Source organism: Bacillus rossius (assembly GCF_032445375.1).
Source record: "Bacillus rossius redtenbacheri isolate Brsri chromosome 4 unlocalized genomic scaffold, Brsri_v3 Brsri_v3_scf4_1, whole genome shotgun sequence".
Lineage (NCBI taxonomy): Eukaryota > Metazoa > Arthropoda > Insecta > Phasmatodea > Bacillidae > Bacillus > Bacillus rossius.
This window is the reverse complement of record NW_026962010.1, coordinates 6,099,150-6,119,988: the sequence shown is the minus strand read 5'-3', so window position 1 is coordinate 6,119,988 and position 20,839 is coordinate 6,099,150. Positions and strand designations below refer to the sequence as shown.

Sequence of the window (20,839 nt, the reverse complement as noted above, 5' to 3'; positions counted from 1 at the left end):
CATCGCCAAGCAAGTGTTTGCATAACGTAATGTTATAAAACATATTGTTATTTTACAAGCTTGTCTGAAACTACTTTCACGATACTGCCATTCAATTCATTTCGAAGTAGTTTGTGTTTTGTATGTACAAATAAATAACCAGTCAGAGAAGAAATGTCATTTGGAACTACTTCCACGACTTGTTTTGTTGAATAATAACTGATTTCGAAAGAAAATGTTCGTAATAGTAACATTTTCACTAAACGTCAATTAAGGTCGCGTATGTAAATTAATTGTAGTTTTATTTTATGATTGCTGACACAAGGTTCTTTTTGTTTTGTCTTCTTTGCTGTAAAACATGTTTTACGTTCTTTGAATGATTCCTGGAATGGAAAAGACTGATTTAACATGATATGCTGAACTTAAGTATTGGCGGTAACACTGGTTTGTCAAAAAAAAAAACATTACCATAAACCAGCAATGATTTATTCCCAACGTATTTTGCTAAACCTGTAGTTACGTTTCCACGAGTTCACAATTCGGCTGATTGCCGCCTGGATGCATGTAATAACGCCCACATACCCGCTGTGGGTGGACTGCCGGCGTTCCTCGCTCACGTCAGCCTGTCGAGTGTAATCTCGCAGCTTCTCTGTGGGTTGTGTGGGGGGGGGGGGGGGGGTGCGGGTATGAGGCGCATTCTTGTCTCTGCGGCTGCCTCAGGGCGCAGCGCATTCCTGGCCGCCTGAGACCCTTCAGGCACGTGCCTTCAGCTCAGGCGCTCAGGCGAGCACCATGTCGCTAGCTGTGGTGATCTCCGTGAGAGGTTGTAGTTACTGAGGCGGGCATCTTCGCACACCGCGAATGGTTTGCTGTTATTGTAATGGTTTGTACCGTGGTAATAATGTTGGCTCCACCTGTGTGTGTGTGTGCCAGCGCGCTTCAGCTATGAGCGCTGCCAGCTCGCCTGTCTGGAAGATCTGGAGAAGTGCCTCGCTGTCTCTTCCCGTCACTACCTGCTGGAGCACTGCTTGTGCTTCCTGCGGCTGGCTCCAGCTCCTGGAACCCCTTGCACTGGAGTGAGATTCATTGCTGGACACAGATGAGTCTGCGTTTCAACTCGAGTTTCCCGAGTTCAACGTTGTTTTAACAGCCTTTGCAACTTAACAATTTACCTGTAGTTTTAACACTGACTTTCCGACTGTGAGATTTTGGATTCTAGCTACATCAATTTTCAAAAAATTATTATTGAGTTTACTTAGTTATTTTATTAATTTTGAATATTGTTGAATTATATATGATGTAAAGTATTTTAAATAATAAGGTAAATTGCTCGTAGCTAGTTGTAAACGACGACCCTGATACTTAAGTAAAAATGCTGGAGTTAAACAGTCCCAGATATCTCTTTCACAAAAATTATTTATGCGATCCTAATGACTACTGTACACAAAATGTAAGTATGCATTATAACTAAAATTGGAAGCTAAAATAATGTTAAGCATGTAAAATAGATCCTATGATTTCAGATTTAGTTTGGAAATTGATACATTATTTGATAGAATATTTTACTTAATTAGTTGCCTAATGAATAATTTAACTTCTAGCCATTGGTTTTGTTTGTGTCAAAACCATTATCCGAACTTCGAAACAATTGTTATTCGTGTTCTAGGTCAATATTGAATTATTGACTTGACTTGCATTTAAAAAACAAACTGCACACTGAGTTGAGTATGTAGACGAAGTACTGATCCCACAATATGTCATATTCCAGAATTTCCATTCCCGCTACATTTGTAGCCACCCAGAAGGGCTCCAGTAGTTGATTAAGGCAAGCATATGTGAGTTCAGCTCTCCTCGGGAGTGATTTTTTCAGTTTTCTGTGATGTTTTGCTATATTTTTTCAGCATAATGCTATTTATTTAGTTACTGAGAGTACACCTCTCAAAATGCTATAATGTCTTTCAAACCAGCAGGATACATTGATAAGTAATGTACAGTAAATTACAATGTATCACGTTTTCTTTAGGGAGTTGATTTTAAGCGTAGCAACATTCGGAATGTCAGGGCAGAGTGGCGCAGACGATTTGCAGAGCACCTCGTACCACGCATTCAAGATCATGTTCCAAGATTCGAACTCCTCAATGGCACTAAGATCCCTGCAAGATTCAAAACAATAAAGGGACCTACCGTACGATCAAAAAAACATGCGTTAACCTGTTTGAAAAATGTCACTAACTTATTCGAACAATTAGAAATAAGTATACTCAAAAAACAATTTCTTTCAAACAAAAGTATTATGCCCTTACGGCCGCAATAGCTTACACGGAAAAGCGTAATAAGCAAATTCGCATTGCGCATTAGTAGAAAAATAACAGCAAAGTAAATTTAAAAGTGCAAACTGTTGATTTGAAAGTGGAATAAAGTTATAAGCACAACGTCCTTATGCAAAATGTGACAAACGAATATGATAGTATACGACTAACGTAGCCTCGCCTAGCGCTATATATTGCGGCAATACCAACACATTGCACAAACTTAACATACTGCAATACAAACTGTCATTCGTGTGCTGAATTTGGGACATGAACTCCAGATGGCCCATATTTGAATCCCGATTAAATCATCATGATTATAGCTTTTCACAGTATTTCATACGTTATTAAGCGAGGCAAATTATTGCTTAGTTCTATAATAGAAGACTGATAGGTAGGTTACTCTAACAGTAAAGTTGCAACAAAACTCCGAGCGCAAAAATAGAAAGCACAAAATTCGTGATCACATGCCACTTGCAGTAATCCTGGCCTCTTGGGAGCATCAGTTGTATTGCGAGTGCTAAGAAAACACCATAAAATAGCTAGAATTGCACAATCCAAGGGAAACTGTCACTTTGAAGATACAAACAAACAACATCAAGCAAAAACTAGCCACAAGGCAAACGACTCCAATTAAGAAGCACAAGTGTGAAAGTGTGCATAAAATTGCGTGACACGTGGCGATGTGATTGCCACACACACAGGCCTTGCAATAACCAAGTTCACAATTAGGAACTCGGAAAATAAATAATACTTAAAATCTCAGGGCAGCAGCCCACACTGATAGCACCGCAATTCAAAAAGGTACAAAACCTAAAGTTCGAAAATGCCTTGCTAGCAAACAGATGCTTTCAGTCTTACCTATGAAAACTATCGCGAAATGCCAACGGAAAATACAATTATAATCGGTTATTAGAAAAATGACACTTGGTAGAAAGACCACATTTAAATATGCCGAATAGAAAAATTCATGTGACCTCGGCAAGCAACGACAGCCAAAACAGCTAAAGCACATAATCATGTAAATGCTCTAGAGACATACGATGTGCCTCTACACAGCAACTACTAAAGCTTTGCAGTTAAACTTCAGTTGACACATTGAATGATTGAATCTAAAGCCAAACGAGAATTTAAATGGGCTGCTCCAAAACACCATTTTGGCAAAATCGCTAAGCAGGAATCTTGCAAGGTCACACAGACCGCCCTCGCGCAGATGACGACAGTCAACAGCTGGTCCGGGTAGTCGAAGTCAGGTACGAAGCTCTGGCCAGGCGCTAGAAGCACAGTGAAGGAACTACGGGCTCTCACCGCGCAGTCGCGGAGCGGAACAGAACAAGGGCCAGCCAGCGACGCTGGGGGTTGCCAGACTCACAACTGCCGTCTCCGCGGTCCGCAAGTCGTGTCAGTGTCCCACTCGCTTGAGGCAGTTTTCACGTTTTCAGGATTAGTACAAACCTAGAGTCTTTTTTTTTCACTAGTGGTAAATATTGGTTTTACCTTTATTTAAGTTTAATATGTTTGGGCACCATTCACATTTGGATACAAATCATTTCATTTGTATTGTATCAAGTGATTTTGTTTGTTATATTAGTTTTCCAATTCATTTCGGTATTTGTGGATGTATTTCATTTACATTTGTATCGTTTCATATTATTTCGGTTATTTCACATTGGGTAACATTTTCACACATGTCGATTCAAGCATTGAAATACGATTCAATTAAAATCCTCTTATTTAATTACAAATGGGTTCTTTTGATGCTTTTTCATGTAATTTTACTTCATTTCATTTATTCAATTACATTTGGGTACAAATAAACTCATTTGTATTGTATCAAGTGAATTCTTGAAGGTCTAGTGATTCGAGGTTTCTAATGACTACTGCGATGCAATCCACCAAACAATGAAACTCGTGGATGTTTGACTCAGTTGACCACAGGCTACTGTCTCCAGCGGACCTGAGTACAGCTAGGAGTAGTGACAGTGTCAGCCAAGCACCGTGGTGGCCAATGTAATTGTGCCCCTGCTGTATTGGCTCTGGCATGTGGTGGGCCAATTTAACCGCGTCTAATGGTCTTGGCAACATCATGTGTTGGCCAGTGTAACCGAACTTTTTGGTAGTGGCAGTAGCATGTGGTGGGCCAGTGAAACCATGCCATGTGGTAGTGGCAGTAGCAGGTGGTGGGTCAGTTGTAACACCTTTCTGCATTATTATGCTCAGGGGTAAAACGAAAAAAGTGAAAACTCGAGCGAGAAAGCATACTTGTGCCTAGGCAGGGCTGCTGCAGAATAATAAAAACATACTTTAACAAGGGAGGCGCGGGGAAATATTTGGTGTTAGCAGAGTGCAGACTTAATTTGAAATAAGTAGGCGGGAAGGTGTCGCGAGGCTTCGGCCTGGTAGGACGGGAAATGAGGATGCAGCGAACCGACTAAAGGAGAAACAAGGCTACCAACGACTAGCGAGGATGCCCTAGTGAAGAACTCAACTTTTAAATCTAAAGACTTGAAATAAAAGAGGAGTAAACAAAAATTGTAATTCCCCCCCAAAAATTGAAGTAATAAAGAATTCTGTGATATATTTAAAAAATTAAAACTGACATAATATTAACTAAATCGGCACTTTATGGTAGTAGCAGTAGCACGTAGCGGGCCATTGTAACCGTGCCTTGTAGTAGTGGCAGCAGCACATGGTGGCCAGTGTAGCCGCGCCTTGTGATAGTAGCAGTAGCATGTGGTGAGCGTCAGTAGAATCGCAGCACGCCCCAATGTACCCGCGCCTCGTGTGTTGCAGAGTCGTCGCGACAGTCGCCGGCCTCGGAGTCCCGCAGCGTGCGCTCTGTGCGCGTCCAGACGCCTCCCGCCGGCCCCACGGCGCTGCTGGCCAGCTTCGACAAGTCCATCCTGCAGGTGAGTCGCTCTTAGCACGTGCAGCGTCATGCCAACACAGGCTTCGACAAGTCCATCCTGCAGGTGAGTCGCTCTTAGCACGTGCAACGTCATGCCAACACAGGCTTCGACATGTCCATCCTGCAGGTGAGTCGCTCTTAGCACGTGCGCCGTCATGGCAACACAGGCTTCGACAAGTCCATCCTGCAGGTGAGTAGCTCTTAGCACGTGCACCGTCATGGCAACACAGGCTTCTACAAGTCCATCCTGCAGGTGAGTCGCTCTTAGCACGTGCAGCGTCATGCCAACACAGGCTTCGACAAGTCCATCCTGCAGGTGAGTCGCTCTTAGCACGTGCAGCTTCATGCCAACACAGGCTTCGACAAGTCCATCCTGCAGGTGAGTCGCTCTTAGCACGTGCGCCGTCATGCCAACACAGGCTTCTACAAGTCCATCCTGCAGGTGAGTCGCTCTTAGCACGTGCGCCGTCATGGCAACACAGGCTTCGACAAGTCCATCCTGCAGGTGAGTAGCTCTTAGCACGTGCACCGTCATGTCAACACAGGCTTCGACAAGTCCATCCTGCAGGTGAGTCGCTCTTAGCACGTGCAGCATCATGCCAACACAGGCTTCGACAAGTCCATCCTGCAGGTGAGTCGCTCTTAGCACGTGCAGCGTCATGCCAACACAGGCTTCGACAAGTCCATCCTGCAGGTGAGTCGCTCTCAGCACGTGCACCGTTATGCCAGCACAGGCTTCGACAAGTCCATCCTGCAGGTGAGTCGCTCTTAGCACGTGCACCGTCATGCCAGCACAGGCTTCTACAAGTCCATCCTGCAGGTGAGTCGCTCTTAGCACGTGCAGCGTCATGGCAACAGAGGCTTCTACAAGTCCATCCTGCAGGTGAGTCGCTCTTAGCACGTGTAGCGTCATGCCAGCACAGGCTTCGACAAGTCCATCCTGCAGGTGAGTCGCTCTTAGCACGTGCACCGTCATGCCAGCACAGGCTTCGACAAGTCCATCCTGCAGGTGTGTCGCTCTTGGCACGTGCACCGTCATGGCATCACAGGCTTCGACAAGTTCTTCCTGCAGGTGAGTCACTCTTAGCACGTGCACCGTCATGCCAACACAGGCTTCGACAAGTCCAGCCTGCAGGTGAGTTGCTCTTAGCACGTGCACCGTCATGCCAACACAGGCTTCTACAAGTCCATCCTGCAGGTGAGTCGCTCTTAGCACGTGCAGCGTCATGCCAACACAGGCTTCGACAAGTCCATCCTGCAGGTGAGTCGCTCTTAGCACGTGCAGCGTCATGCCAACACAGGCTTCTACAAGTCCATCCTGCAGGTGAGTCGCTCTTAGCACGTGCAGCGTCATGGCAACAGAGGCTTCTACAAGTCCATCCTGCAGGTGAGTCGCTCTTAGCACGTGTAGCGTCATGCCAACACAGGCTTCTACAAGTCCATCCTGCAGGTGAGTCGCTCTTAGCACGTGCGCCGTCATGGCAACACAGGCTTCGACAAGTCCATCCTGCAGGTGAGTAGCTCTTAGCACGTGCACCGTCATGTCAACACAGGCTTCGACAAGTCCATCCTGCAGGTGAGTCGCTCTTAGCACGTGCAGCGTCATGGCAACAGAGGCTTCTACAAGTCCATCCTGCAGGTGAGTCGCTCTTAGCACGTGCAGCGTCATGCCAACACAGGCTTCGACAAGTCCATCCTGCAGGTGAGTCGCTCTTAGCACGTGCAGCGTCATGGCAACAGAGGCTTCTACAAGTCCATCCTGCAGGTGAGTCGCTCTTAGCACGTGTAGCGTCATGGCAACAGAGGCTTCTACATGTCCATCCTGCAGGTGAGTAGCTCTTAGCACGTGCAGCGTCATGCCAACACAGGCTTCGACAAGTCCATCCTGCAGGTGAGTCGCTCTTAGCACGTGCAGCGTCATGGCAACACAGGCTTCTACAAGTCCATCCTGAAGGTGAGTCGCTCTTAGCACGTGCAGCGTCATGCCAACACAGGCTTCGACAAGTCCATCCTGCAGGTGAGTCGCTCTTAGCACATGCAGCGTCATGCCAACACAGCTTCAACCATGTTACACATCAGTAATAACAGAGTAAACAGTAAACCCAAGCTCTGTTATCATTTTGTCACACTTCACTCTCTCTTAATGACGTATAACTGGTGGATCTTTTAGTTTCAAAGGGCAAAATAATGATTTTGTCCAGATATAAGTACCTCTATTTTTATTTTACTTTTGATTACTTTTATGTAGAATAACACTTGATAAATTTATTGAATAATATATGATTTTTATTGTATTACATTAACATGGATTTAACATTAAATTGTTAAAAGAATTGGCCGGCCCTAATTAGAAGATTACCATAATTAAAATACAATGAGAAACAATAAACAGGTTAAGTTTTACAGTCCCATAAAAAAAATTTCTGGTGTCCTGATCTTTTCAACATCGTGATTTAATGTTTATAAAGGAGACATAAAAAAAGCTGTAGGACTGGAGGTTTGACCTTCGCTGGCCGAAGTTGAGCTGCTAACGAGCTATCAGGACGCCTTAGTCGTCCTGATAGCTGGAGGAAGGACTAAAGGGTGGTGGTCTTAGGTCCGCATCAGGCCCTTGGACCCTGTCTGTGAACAGGTCTGAATAAAACATGATCAGAACATGACCACAGACAGTTAGCAAAATAGGCAGAAAACACCTACTAACAAAAATGATTGTGGTTGGGGAATAAGGTTTGTCAAAAACTCACCATACAGGGAGATGGCTTCTAGCGTCAGCCAGGGTGCGGAGCTCACGAACACGCGGTTGTCGCGGACATTTCCATGATTCAAAAGAATATAAAAATATAATAAAGCATGATTAACGAAGGCATGACTACTTCTACGAGGTAAGCAGACTGACTAATTGCTTATTACTAAAGTTTTAGGGATCATATCGCGTGCCTAGCTGATTACATCTTTAAAATACGATCGGAGTGAAGTCTTGATGCGCGGCTCGCCGACGATGCAGTGTGGTCAGTCTGCTGTCGCGCCGCGAAGTCTGTTTGGGGCGGCAGCGACTCTTAATTAAAAGACGAAGTCAATCAAAAGAAAGGGGGAAGGCTTCGGCTTCTGGACCGAAAGGTTCCGAAGATTTCCGAGGGAGTGGTCGAGAAATACTACCTTCGATATCTCGAAGTTGATGGAACTGGCCGATGTTAGCGCGACCTACTGAGGGGTGTCCGAAACAAGGAGAGATCAGCTCACACGAGGCGACTGCTAAAGCATTGGCCTTATGGAGGGGACTAGTGCAGCGCTCTGGTGGCTTGGAAATGAACTACGGGACACTTTGTTTCGTGAGGCGCCAGGGGGCAGGTGTTTAGCGGGCGTTCAAACACCCAGGGGAAATAACTCGCAACTCTGCGACTAGAGGGCATAGGCGGTACTTTCTGGGACTGGAGTCGTGGCCTCGAGACAGGCTGGGGTTGTAGCCGGGCGTTGAACTGGGCCTGGTTCCCTGGAAAGGTTGTAAAGGGGGGGGGGGGATGGGACATGTGCTGATGCCAGTGGGAACTTCTCTCGGTAGCGGCCGGCGACGTGTCGAGGGCTCGAGCAAAATGACCCGTGCTCATGCCTGAAATTGCTCGCGCAAGACTGGCTCTCAGAAACTAGCTGCCCTAATAGCTTGCAGGAGATAGCACTACTTGTCACGGCTCGGAGGAGAACTACAGGTGACAGACTTGCACCAAGGCGGGGATAAGACGATAGCACTTGCTGGGTCATTAGATGGTAGGCAATATTAGTTTTAATGCTGGGAACTATTGGGGAGACGGGTCTGACAAAGATTTAAACGGGAGTGTACAGGAGGCAGAAAAAGTTTAAGTTGTTGCAGCAAAAAATGACTGGCGAGATTATTTTTCAAAAATTCAAATTTATAATTGTTCCAAAAATACTAATTGGCGGCACAACCAGTCCATCCTTTAGGTGAGGTGTACTTATCACTTGCACTGTCATACCACCACAAGCTTCTACAAGAGTCCATCCTTTAGGTGAGGTGTACTTATCACTTGCACTGTCATACCACCACAAGCTTCTACAAGAGTCCATCCTTTAGGTGAGGTGTACTTATCACTTGCACTGTCATACCACCACAAGCTTCTACAAGAGTCCATCCTTTAGGTGAGGTGTACTTATCACTTGCACTGTCATACCACCACAAGCTTCTACAAGAGTCCATCCTTTAGGTGAGGTGTACTTATCACTTGCACTGTCATACCACCACAAGCTTCTACAAGAGTCCATCCTTTAGGTGAGGTGTACTTATCACTTGCACTGTCATACCACCACAAGCTTCTACAAGAGTCCATCCTTTAGGTGAGGTGTACTTATCACTTGCACTGTCATACCACCACAAGCTTCTACAAGAGTCCATCCTTTAGGTGAGGTGTACTTATCACTTGCACTGTCATACCACCACAAGCTTCTACAAGAGTCCATCCTTTAGGTGAGGTGTACTTATCACTTGCACTGTCATACCACCACAAGCTTCTACAAGAGTCCATCCTTTAGGTGAGGTGTACTTATCACTTGCACTGTCATACCACCACAAGCTTCTACAAGAGTCCATCCTTTAGGTGAGGTGTACTTATCACTTGCACTGTCATACCACCACAAGCTTCTACAAGAGTCCATCCTTTAGGTGAGGTGTACTTATCACTTGCACTGTCATACCACCACAAGCTTCTACAAGAGTCCATCCTGCAGGTGAGGAGCTCTTAGCACATTCACCGTCATGCCAACATCTGTTCCTGGGACTTTTTTTACTCATTCTTAACTCTTTTCTATTACTTTCGTAAACAGTTTCAAGTTTATTTGTGTAGATCTAAAGTTTTATCCTAATTTTGCCATCTTTCTTTCTCGTACTTCTAATTTTTTTAAATTACTTTTTTACCAAGAACCATTGTTATACACGATTCAAATGCCAAACAGTTTTTTGATGTTTTGTAATTGGTTAATTTGCCCATAAGTTATTTTCTGTTAATAAATATAGATATATTATACAACATATACTGTCTTAATGTTTCTGGCAAAGTTGGCAAAGTAGGCAGAGAAGTAATGTTTCAAATACTTTTATTTTCTTAGAATATTATGCAGGCCTGTTCTTTTTAATAACTATTTATTCATTCTATTTTGCTATTCTGACAGCTTAATGCAGTGTCATGTGTAATTGGTAGACTGGATGCTGAATTATGTAGGGCTATGCATTATCGGTGTAGAGCATTACAAAATTTTACTAATAAATAAAAGTAACGCATAATGCACTTCGCTCGTTGAAAGGTCGATCAAATTCCATGATTTCGAACAAAAATTTAAGCTGTATTATCTATGCTGTTAGAATTTTTACAGTGAAAATTATATCTCGTTCTGCAGCACAATTAACTGAAACCGGCTGTTCAAACATAGATTTTTAAAATGTTATCAGAAACACGTAAGATTGATTTCACTAGTAAAATCTATTGTTCATCTTCCGGGAAAAGTGAAAAAGCAAATCCTGTTTAACCTGTCTGTTGACTCGCCATTGGCCGCTGGCTGGGCCACACCAGCGCTCCTAGCGGCGACACGAGGCACTGCCAGAACCTGTGGCCAGGTTGCCACTGGTCTGGTCTGGTGTCCGCTCAGTGGCGTGGATTAGAGCGCATGTGTGTCCTCGTCATTCTCAGCCGTATGTGCTCCTGCAGCTCTGCATTCTCAGCTGTTGAACTCATTACACTTAGTGGGCGTAGTGGCAATATTAAGTCTCACTAAAATAATACATAGTTAGTGATCGTGCATTGAAAGAAATAATATCGGCATTTTAATTCAAAACTGTAGTTTTACTTTAATGTACTTCCCCTTTCCTGTTCCCCTACTTAACCGAATTCTCATTAGTAATTGATTTTTTAAAAAAAGAGGAGTGCCATTTCAGAATTAATTTTTTTAATTCCTCATACTTTTTATTTAACTTAATATAGTTTTTTGCTCACGGTATGTTTAAAAAACATATCAATCGCGTATAATTTAAAAACTCGGATTATAAACAACGGTGGGTTTAAATATTAATTTATGACACACGTACGAGTCACGTGGAAGTATTAGATACAACTGCTCATCACGTTTTATTTATTAATCTGTTAAACGTTATAAGTTCCGTGAAATGCACGCAAACCTCTTTTGTCAATTACTTTTTAATTGGAAATCGAAAATCCAATACAGGCCGTTAGCTCTTTAGTGATGTTTTCCAGTATGTATTTTCCTTTTCATCTTTTTCCCATTAAAATCACATTATCCCATTCATTGTGTTCTCTTTGCTTTTATTTCTTCCACATATTGTTCTTTCTTAACACCGCCTAGCCGAGCACATCTGTCAGATGCGCCGCCAAGGAAGATGGTAAACCTTGAGAGACACTAACTCGGCTTTCCTCGTGGATCACATCTGGAGCTACCTGTGAACTAAGCTGTGGTTTTGTTTACACTTCTGTTGTTCGAGCGTTAAATGCCATCAACGCCGTTAGGCTTCAAATAACTGTATAGAAATTATTAAGAATGAAAACAAGTTGTTCACAAACAGTAATAAAAGCTATAACAGCCAAATGTATGAACGGAGAAGATACATACTTCTGAATAATGTTGAATATTTGTTTGGGTTTGTGCTTGTACCAAAGTAATTAGCTAAATTTGCAAGTTTTCTCTTTCTTCGGATTGATTCATGAGTCTTGCACGGTAATTGACTCCGTTAAAGGATGTCGTCACTGCGTCGCTGCTGTCGCTCAGTCAGGGGTGCGGTCACATCTTAGAAACACATAACTTAGAAACACAGAAGATAGATCTTCTAAGTTATGACAGTTCTAAGTTGTTTGTTTCTTAGTTGTGACAGTTAAGTTATGACTTTTCTAAGTTACGTGATTCTGCGTTGTGTGTTTCTAAGTTATGATCGTTCTAACTTATGACAGTTCTAAGTTACGTGGATTTTATCGAGGTAACTGAGTTATGACTGTTCTAAGTTATGTGTGGTTCCCGCGCAGTCTGGTTGGTGGAGCCAGGCAGGTAGGGGGGGTAGCAGCCCTGCCCGCCCGACCCTGACACGTCTCTATCAGCCTGAAGGCGTGTGTTGCTGTCACACGGCGGTGTGTAGACGATAGTAGGGTGCTCTGGATCAGTTCTCAGGCACGCCCGGTAGTTATGGTACACTGTGCCGGAACTATGGTATGTAGGCTGGTGATTATGTCACGTTTGCGGGAATTCGATAAGAAATTATCGTACGCAGATTATTTGTGAGCAATTCTAACACTCCAGTATAGTTCACCCTCCCCCCCCCCCCTCCCCTGGCCGAGCAGGTCATCAGACGTCGCGCGAGGCAAGGCCGCGGTCCACCCCAGAGCCGGAGCTGCGTAGCGCCCGCCAGGCGCAGGGTCCTAACCCAACTACAAACTAAGTGTGTTTGGGAGCGGTCTGGGTTAGGGAAAGACTAAGTGCGTCTCAGGTCGAAGCCTATACGCTCTACTCATCCTGGGTTTAAGCCATGCAGGAGAGGTAGCATGCATCATGTGCTAGGAGGGGATTGGCGCCATGACTAACTCCCCTCTCTTCTTAACCCTAGACTAAAAACTAGATAAGTTGGGCTCAGGTAAAACCTGCATAGACACAGGGAAAACCCTGGGCACTGACATGCGGGATGCAAAAATTTCACGCATTAATAACAAGCAGGTTGGTTACGGGATACAGAAGGATGGTTTTGGAAGAAGAGTTGGACAGAGTATAAATAACTTGATGTAAGTTTTTGGACATACGCCATTGCTAAGTCCAAAAACTTACATCAAGTCATGCACTCCCATTGCACAAATCTTTTAAAGATAACAGAGTATAAATAAACTACTCAGCAAAGGGCGGGTACTTGGGACATTTCTGTCCGCATTACATTGGGTGGCACTGGTTGTTTCGGGGGCGCCTTTTTGTAGTTCCCCGCCAGGCTGCCAGCCAGCCTATGTCACTGGACAAGGAATCTCAAGTCCGACACATGTCAGCTGGGAGCCTCTTCCCCCCCCCCCCCCCCTCCAAGGACATGTCCCTCCAGCAGTAGTGGATCTCGGCGCTGGGCTGTTTGCTCTGTCGAGAGCATGAAAAATATTTTACTGTGCCATAATTGTTTTTTCCTCCTAATTTTAATTGACCAGAGTACTTTGCGCTAGGTCCGCATCATCAAATGCACCCTACACTCTTCTATGATCATATCGTTACAACCTTTTTGTGTGTTCACTTGCATACGAGCTATTTGTTAAGTAATCAAGTGACGTTTTCATTCACAGCAGTGGAAATATTTTAATTTTAGCAGGGAACCATTTTGATTATTAAATATATTTTTTTAACCGTTCTAATCTAGTGCAGTTTTTTTTGTTGTTGAAGCCAGTGGTAGTTCAGTAGCACCAATGCCTCAGATTCTCTCTAGAAACATGCAAGGTCTCGCAGCTTTTTTCCAACCAGATTTTTAAAAAAACGTTTCTTAAAATATAAATTTCAAATTCTTATAGCAACACTAAACAAAGCGAAGAAATAAAAAAATAATAATAAGACAGCAAAGAGCTCAGTCTTAAGTCAGAAATAACATTGAACAAAAACGTAAATGTTAAGTGTAGGAACGATGTAAAACAAATTGATACCCCAAATTAAGGTGTTAACTTAAATATCTAAGCCAAATAGAATACTTGCTGTTTATTAAAACCCTAATACAAAATCTAAAGCAAATGTAACCAATACTTAAAAATATATGCATGGTTAGAGTGAATATTTGGCAATGAAAGCTGGTTTAGAATTTGAAAAAAAAAAAGTGTAGTATGTACTTATGTACACGCATTAGAAGGTCAAACTTATTGGCATGATTAATAAACTGAGAGTTAACATATATGCTAAAAGTTTCTTAAAGTAAAACGATGAAAGGAGTGGAGTGGGATAATAACAATAAATAACACACTTGGATAACAGCGACGGAGGAGGTAGTGACGCCAGCCCTTGAGAGGAGACTATTGCCAGGCCTGGCGACCATCGACGGTGGCAGTGATACTATAGGGGTCAGACTTGCAAGCGACGATACCGCGCCCAGTAGCCGGCCATAGAACCCATATCGATATACAATATTAAACAAACTGAATCAAACCAAACAAATTAATAATAAATAAAAGAAATATTAACAAAAATTCAATAATTAAAAATACTGCGACTGACTTTTAAAGATTAAAACGGTAATTTAAAAATTGAACAAATTCAGAAAAATCAGAATAGCCAAAATAAAAAATTTAAATGTGGCCTGGTGGCCACATATTAAAGAAAAGTGGTTAATGTTGGAATCCGGTCACGTGAGATAATTAAAAAGAAAAACATATATATACAACTTATTATTTTATTTTAACACTATAGTAGTATACGAATGTATGTCCGAGATCAGGCCTCAGGCGGTGGATTGAAGATTGTCGACCGCCATCTTGGATTCTGACGTCACGGCGGCCATCTTGGATGGTTGTGACCTTGACCTTTGACCTTGACCTTGAATTTGATCCTCAAAAATCGCCAAAATCCGCCAAAATTGGGCAAAATTTGCCCAAAATTCCTCAAAAATCGCCAAAATTTCCATTTCTGTGGAAAAAAGTTCCGCCAAAAAATCTCAAAAAATTCCACAAATTAAAAATTTCTCATTTCGAGGGAAAAATTTCCCGTTTCGAGGGAAAAATTCCCGTTTTTAGTCCTTAAAAATCCCAGCGGCTGAAAATTCCTAAAACTGGCTTAAGCATCCTTAACTCAAGCCTCAGTTAAGCCATTTCTAGGAATAAGGATACCATGACCGCCATCTTGGATTATGTCGTCACCGTTGCAATTTTCGTTACGGTCGCCATCTTTAACTTTTTTATTATCCGATTTTAATAAAAAAATTAAAATTTATTAAAAAAATTCAAATAATAAAAATTTAATAAAAATATTTAAAAAGCATACTTTTTCGACACGGAGCTCGGAGTCCTCGGTTCGAACCCGACGAATGCAAAAAAATAAAAATGACGACCGATCCTTCCCTCGTGGTGGGTGCTGGCAGACTGACTCCCACCACTTTTTATCATCATCTAGTATGACGTCATGGCCGCCATCTTGTCTTCGATTCTGGAAGCCATCATCATTGTATCGTCGGCTAGAGTGCGCCGATGACATGTTAGTTTAATTCGTATCCGCTAGAGTGCAGTAATAATTTATTACTGTGACACCCGCCATCTTGTCATTTGGCCGCCATCTTGAAAATCCGTAATTATTTAGCTAGAAATTCGGGAAAAGTTCCAAAATTCATCAAATAAATCACTCATTAATTTACATATTGATTCGATCGATTCCCGTCCTCGGTTCGATACCCGATCGTTGCAATAATGTTTAATCTTATGTAAAAAAAATAATTTAAATAAACCATGTTCAACATTCGTAAAGAGACTCTAAATCCTCTACGACCACCATCCTATCAGACATCAAGACCACCATATTGGAAATGTGTCATTTTAATGCTAGAGATCCGGGAAATAGTTCAGAAATCATTAAATAAATTTGTAATCCATATAATGATTGATTGGATCGACTAAGGTCCTTGGTTCGATCCCTGGCCGATACAAAACAACTTTAATTTAAAAAATACTAAAAAAGTGTTAGGTTTGAGAAAATAAAAACACCACAAGTTCTTTTAAAAAAAAATTATTACATAAATTCAATACACTACTACAAGTACAAAAAAATACACAGACAAATTACTAAAGTTTTGTGTATCCCTTGATTCAAACAGTCTTCTTATTGTATGGACTAAGTCCTTTACATGACTTGAAATGTCTATTCAGTCTATCAGGTCGACATATTGGTACACCACAATTTTCACACAAAGACGAATTATCGAGTTCATTAAAAGGACAGTGATATATTTCATGTTGTTTTGCACTTCGAATAGTTGCTAATGTTTTGTTACAAAATATACAGCTTGATTCTGATGAATGTACACCTAGTCTATTACAATTCCTGAGGTGTCGTTTTAATCTTCCATAGTGTATAAACTTGCTTAAACACCTGTTGCACTGATATTTAATGCGTTCAGAGTTACCACTACAATTGTGTATTACATAATCACGTAATTTCAAGTTTTTGATCTTCTCGCAGTATGTGCAGTCGGGTGATGGAACACCATTGGATGCTCCTTCCTTCATCAATGCCACTGGAACTGTTGACAACCATTGTAACACTGCTAACATGTTAACTTCTGAAGCCGTTGAGGTCTGCTCTGCGGAAGATGTTGCACGCGTCGAAATCTCCTGCTGTGCTGAGAGAGCAGGTGTAGCTGTAGACGTCGTTGTCATCGTGCTCTGCACTAATGATGGTAGACCTTCGATCCAGGTTGGTGTTGATACTGGTAATGATGCCATCGAGTTCTCAAGAATAGCTAGATACTGGTCTATTATGTTATACAAGTCTAACTATCCGAGCCGTTCATCACCGCAGTCAGAGACAGACTGAAGTACATATCACCTGGGGTCTCACTTATATAGTCTCATTTGCTTGTTCAACACATGAGTCAAATCAATAACCATGTTCATTATACTTCTCGGAGCATTTTTTATAATGATGATGTAAGCTGTCGAGACGTGAAATTAGTTTATTGCACTTATTGCACTGAAACAGTATTCTTTGAGCATTATTCTGACAGCTGCTTCTTTCATGTCTGCGCGCATTTGAAGTTCTAGTAAATGATGCTCCACAATATTTGCATTGATGCGATGTATGCTCTTCATTAATTGATGTCTGGAATGCAGATGGTGAAACTTCAGCTGATGGTGGAACAGCACGTATCGTTGTCTCCTCTGCAGCAGGTATCGGGATCTTCACAGCTGTCGTCACCTCAGCCATTGAGCCCTCCGCTGCCATGGTCTCCTCTGCTAATGGTATCGGGATCTCCGTATCCATCATCGTTGCTGCCATCGAGGTCCCCGCTGCTGACGGTAAACTTTCTATTTCGGTCAACATAACTAAATCTCACGAAACTTAATGGAGAGAGCACGTCCGTACAGCACCGCGGCCAGAGGTGAACTGCGGGTCCAGTCGTCCGAACCTCGCTTATATACCCACGGTCTACTGGTATGCTACATGAGTCAAAATAATGTCTGTATTTAAAATTATTTTTTTATTAGGTACCTAAAAATTATAGAAATAAAAAACACACGAGTTCAAGTTTTATACATTTATTTATAAAACATACACAAATACACATTAGGTTAAGGAATCAAGCATTTTCACAAGCAAAGTCTTTAATGCCGCACGAACTGACTCGTCGACTCCGGTTCCAACTGGTTCGCAGGCCACGGGATCAGGAACACAGGTTTCCAGCTGGTCATCTTCTGCGATGTCGACAACTCCGACAAGACATGGCCGATGACGTCTGTGACCACGTCTACACATGGGCTTTGGCTCAGTGCTAGTTGGGACAGATTCACTGCCTGAACTGCGACGACGAGACGCACACCGTTTGGACGTCTGCGTAGAAGCATCACAGGCCGCAACAGTTTGCAACACGTCCATGTTTGGTGTTGCACGTGCAGACGAGGCGACTACCTCAGCGATGCTGGCAGGAAGGATTGTGTGTGGTCTCATGTGATAGACGGCACAGTTTCCAGGTTCGCAACAATCTACCAGCTGCTGGGTCGGTTCGTAGGACACAGGAAAGTGCGCAAACCGCCAATGCTGAGCGCCTCCATCACAGGTTTCTGTATATGTACGTAGATACCCGGAATCCCAGTAGCTGTACTCGACACTGCTGAAGCTAGGTCTTGCGCTCACGTACACGTTAGCAGGATGAAACGTAAACATCTTCTTGCAGGTCGAACGACAACTGAAGGCACGTACGTATGTACGCCATTTATATATATGCAGGCTCCTACTAACATTGAGTGTGCCATTTCTGCATTAACTGCGAGTTTGTACAGGCACAGACACGTTCAAACTTGTCACGTGGCTGCACGTCGTATATTGCACTAAGCTTGCGCAGGGAAGGACAGCCGTAGTCGGTCTGTAAGTCTACAATTTCAGCTGCTCCGACGTCACACAGTTCTCGTAGCCATTTCTTCTGTTCAGGTCCGGCGACGTAGATTATTTCGTTTTGCAGTAGTAAATCTTCAATAGTGTTTTTCACTTGGTGGTACGGAATTATTCCTTCGTCCCACTCTAGTCCATGATAATATTTACATAGCCATTCATTCGACCGTTTACTTTTTTCGTCTAGTAGTTTCCACGGATACGGAGGTCGGAAAGTGCGTGTTCGAGTCCGGCCGTCGTGAGTGACGTCAATTTCCTTGAGCACGAATCCGTTTTGGCTCTGGAAACCTTGCGGGTTGCAGTACATCTTGTCGCTAGCAATGCTCGGTCGTAACTAAATTATCATAGAAAACGAAACGGTATTTATGTCAGAATTTTCACAAGTTTGTCTCGACAATTGTACGATGCAAGCCGATCGTGAAGTATCAGACAAAAAGCATAGGTGTTTGGCGGAATATTTCCGCTAGTCGTTATCTCAATCCTACAGTCGATGATGTTTGAATTTATACGATCATCCTGTTTGGAAACGTCAAACACCATTAACGGTGCCTTGTTCTTGAAACTGTCGGGACTCAGTATCGGTGACTGTATCCGCCCGTAGTAAGCTTGCTGAAACTTGGCATACATTTGATATGCTAGAAGAAATCTTCCACTTTCAAAATCCATGTTCATGTCAACGTACGGATAACTTTCGCTGTTTAAAAATATTTTTACATTACGTATTTGACAGTTATCGAATACGGAGCGACTTACTCCTGCATTAAGCTGTCTTCCGGTCTGAAGTCCGACGATGATGTATCTTGGTTTTTCCGTAGCGAAGCTGGACTTTACTATCCAATTGATACGCTGACTATGAGGCAAGCCAGGATAAGTTTCCAGGCTCCAGGATCGGAATGGCACATCGAAGTTCTTGCCATTTTTTATGTTCTTCACTTGGATGTGGGGCAGCATCCACTCGATAGACTGAAGTGTTAGCGAAACATCTTGAGGGTTTTCAGCAGCGGCGACAATTGCATTAATGTGCGTGTTGGCTAGAAGCAGTACGAGCTCTTGTTTCGAATTAATGATTATATGCTTGTAGTCCTCAGCGAATCCGAGAAGCATGGACAGAGGAACACAAACTTCGAACTTCCCTTCGGCATAAACCGGAAGCTTATATTCATCCTCGAGAGCCCAACCGGCCATCTTTGCAGCAGACAGTTCATTTGGCGTGAGCGAAAGGTAATTTTTCATAGCAGATGTTATGCCTACATCTCTCGTCTGGTCTACCTCGACACCATTGAGTACATAAGTAATGCGCTCGATTAGGTGAAGAATACCATTGCAGGATATTGATGTCGTTGTCGGGTGCGTACCATCCGCTTTTGTAAGCGTGCCTCTTATACGTAGAAATGACTGCGAAGGTAAAGTACAAATATCTTGGTGCTGTACAGCAATGCGTACTTCCGATGGTAGTGCGTACGGTCCGAGCAGGAAAGGCTGGTACTCGTGCAATTCCATTTTCGTAATGTTGTCATCAAAAATGACCGGATCTTTCACGTTGAGGATTTCGTCTTCCATATTTATTCGGCACTTGTCCAATACTGAGAAGATACTTTATGTTGTCAGGTGTTAATGCACCGATGTCTGGTAGAGAACTGTTCTTATTCACGACAATACGATTTCTTTTATAACTGTTCGGTGTTACGAACTTTATGCCCATCGCTTCAAGTGCAGACGTAATGTAATTTCTTCGTCTTGAAAATTCACCAATCGTCCTCGCTGGTCAACGATTCGGACGACGACTTCGTGTGCGCACTTCACGACGACTGGAACGTAAATGATACTTTGCGGTACTTCTACCAGTTTATATCCTGGCGGGACCATCGGCGAAAACTCGTGCAGCATGTTGCTTAGTCTTCCGTTGAGATACGTTCCACTTGCCAAATTACAGTTTATTCTTATGACATTCACAGGCAAAATGTTTACTGCGCGCATAGATTCGTACGTTCTTCCTGTACCATACACCTTAGATTCGAATCCGAGCATCGTACCTATGGTCCCAGGTTTCGTAAAGTCGACATTTTCACTGCATGTTAGAATGCTTTTTTGAGTGTTTGGATTTCCACGCAGTTGAAAGTCTACATCCTGTGGTAACATATCCCTGATGTAATTTGCAATGTCATCTATTTCGTAAGAGCCAACAGGTAACCGTATTTCATGAGCGGTCCCATCGCTTTTCAGGAAGCATATCTTGCAGTTTTCCTCGTCGATGTTCGGTATGGCATTATACGTTTGAAAATCTACGAGTCCGATACACCATTCTCCGTCTAAATCCAGAGGCGGGAAATGAACCGCCCGCAGCTCAGATGCGTGACCTGTCAAGGTAAGTGTTATCGACATGACTAATAAATTATCGTCACTGCACAACCTTTAAGTAGCAATTTTTATTGGTCAGCTAATTTTTGTTTGTTAAAAAGCGAAGACACAAGTGTCCGCAGTTTGTTTGATTTGGCCTCTGTTCCGTTTCGTAATTGTAAAACAACGTAGTGGTCCGACC

General features: G+C 42.9%; 1 protein-coding gene across 1 annotated transcript in view; it reads left to right on the top strand.

Annotated features, from left to right (window-relative positions):
• LOC134541655 (dystrophin, isoforms A/C/F/G/H-like) overlaps positions 1-20,839 on the top strand; it is a 935,715-nt gene that overhangs the window by 304,395 nt on the left and 610,481 nt on the right. The window contains exon 48 of the mRNA XM_063385245.1: positions 5,082-5,197. Coding sequence (XP_063241315.1) covers positions 5,082-5,197 — 116 coding nt within the window. The remainder of the gene's footprint in view (positions 1-5,081; positions 5,198-20,839) is intronic.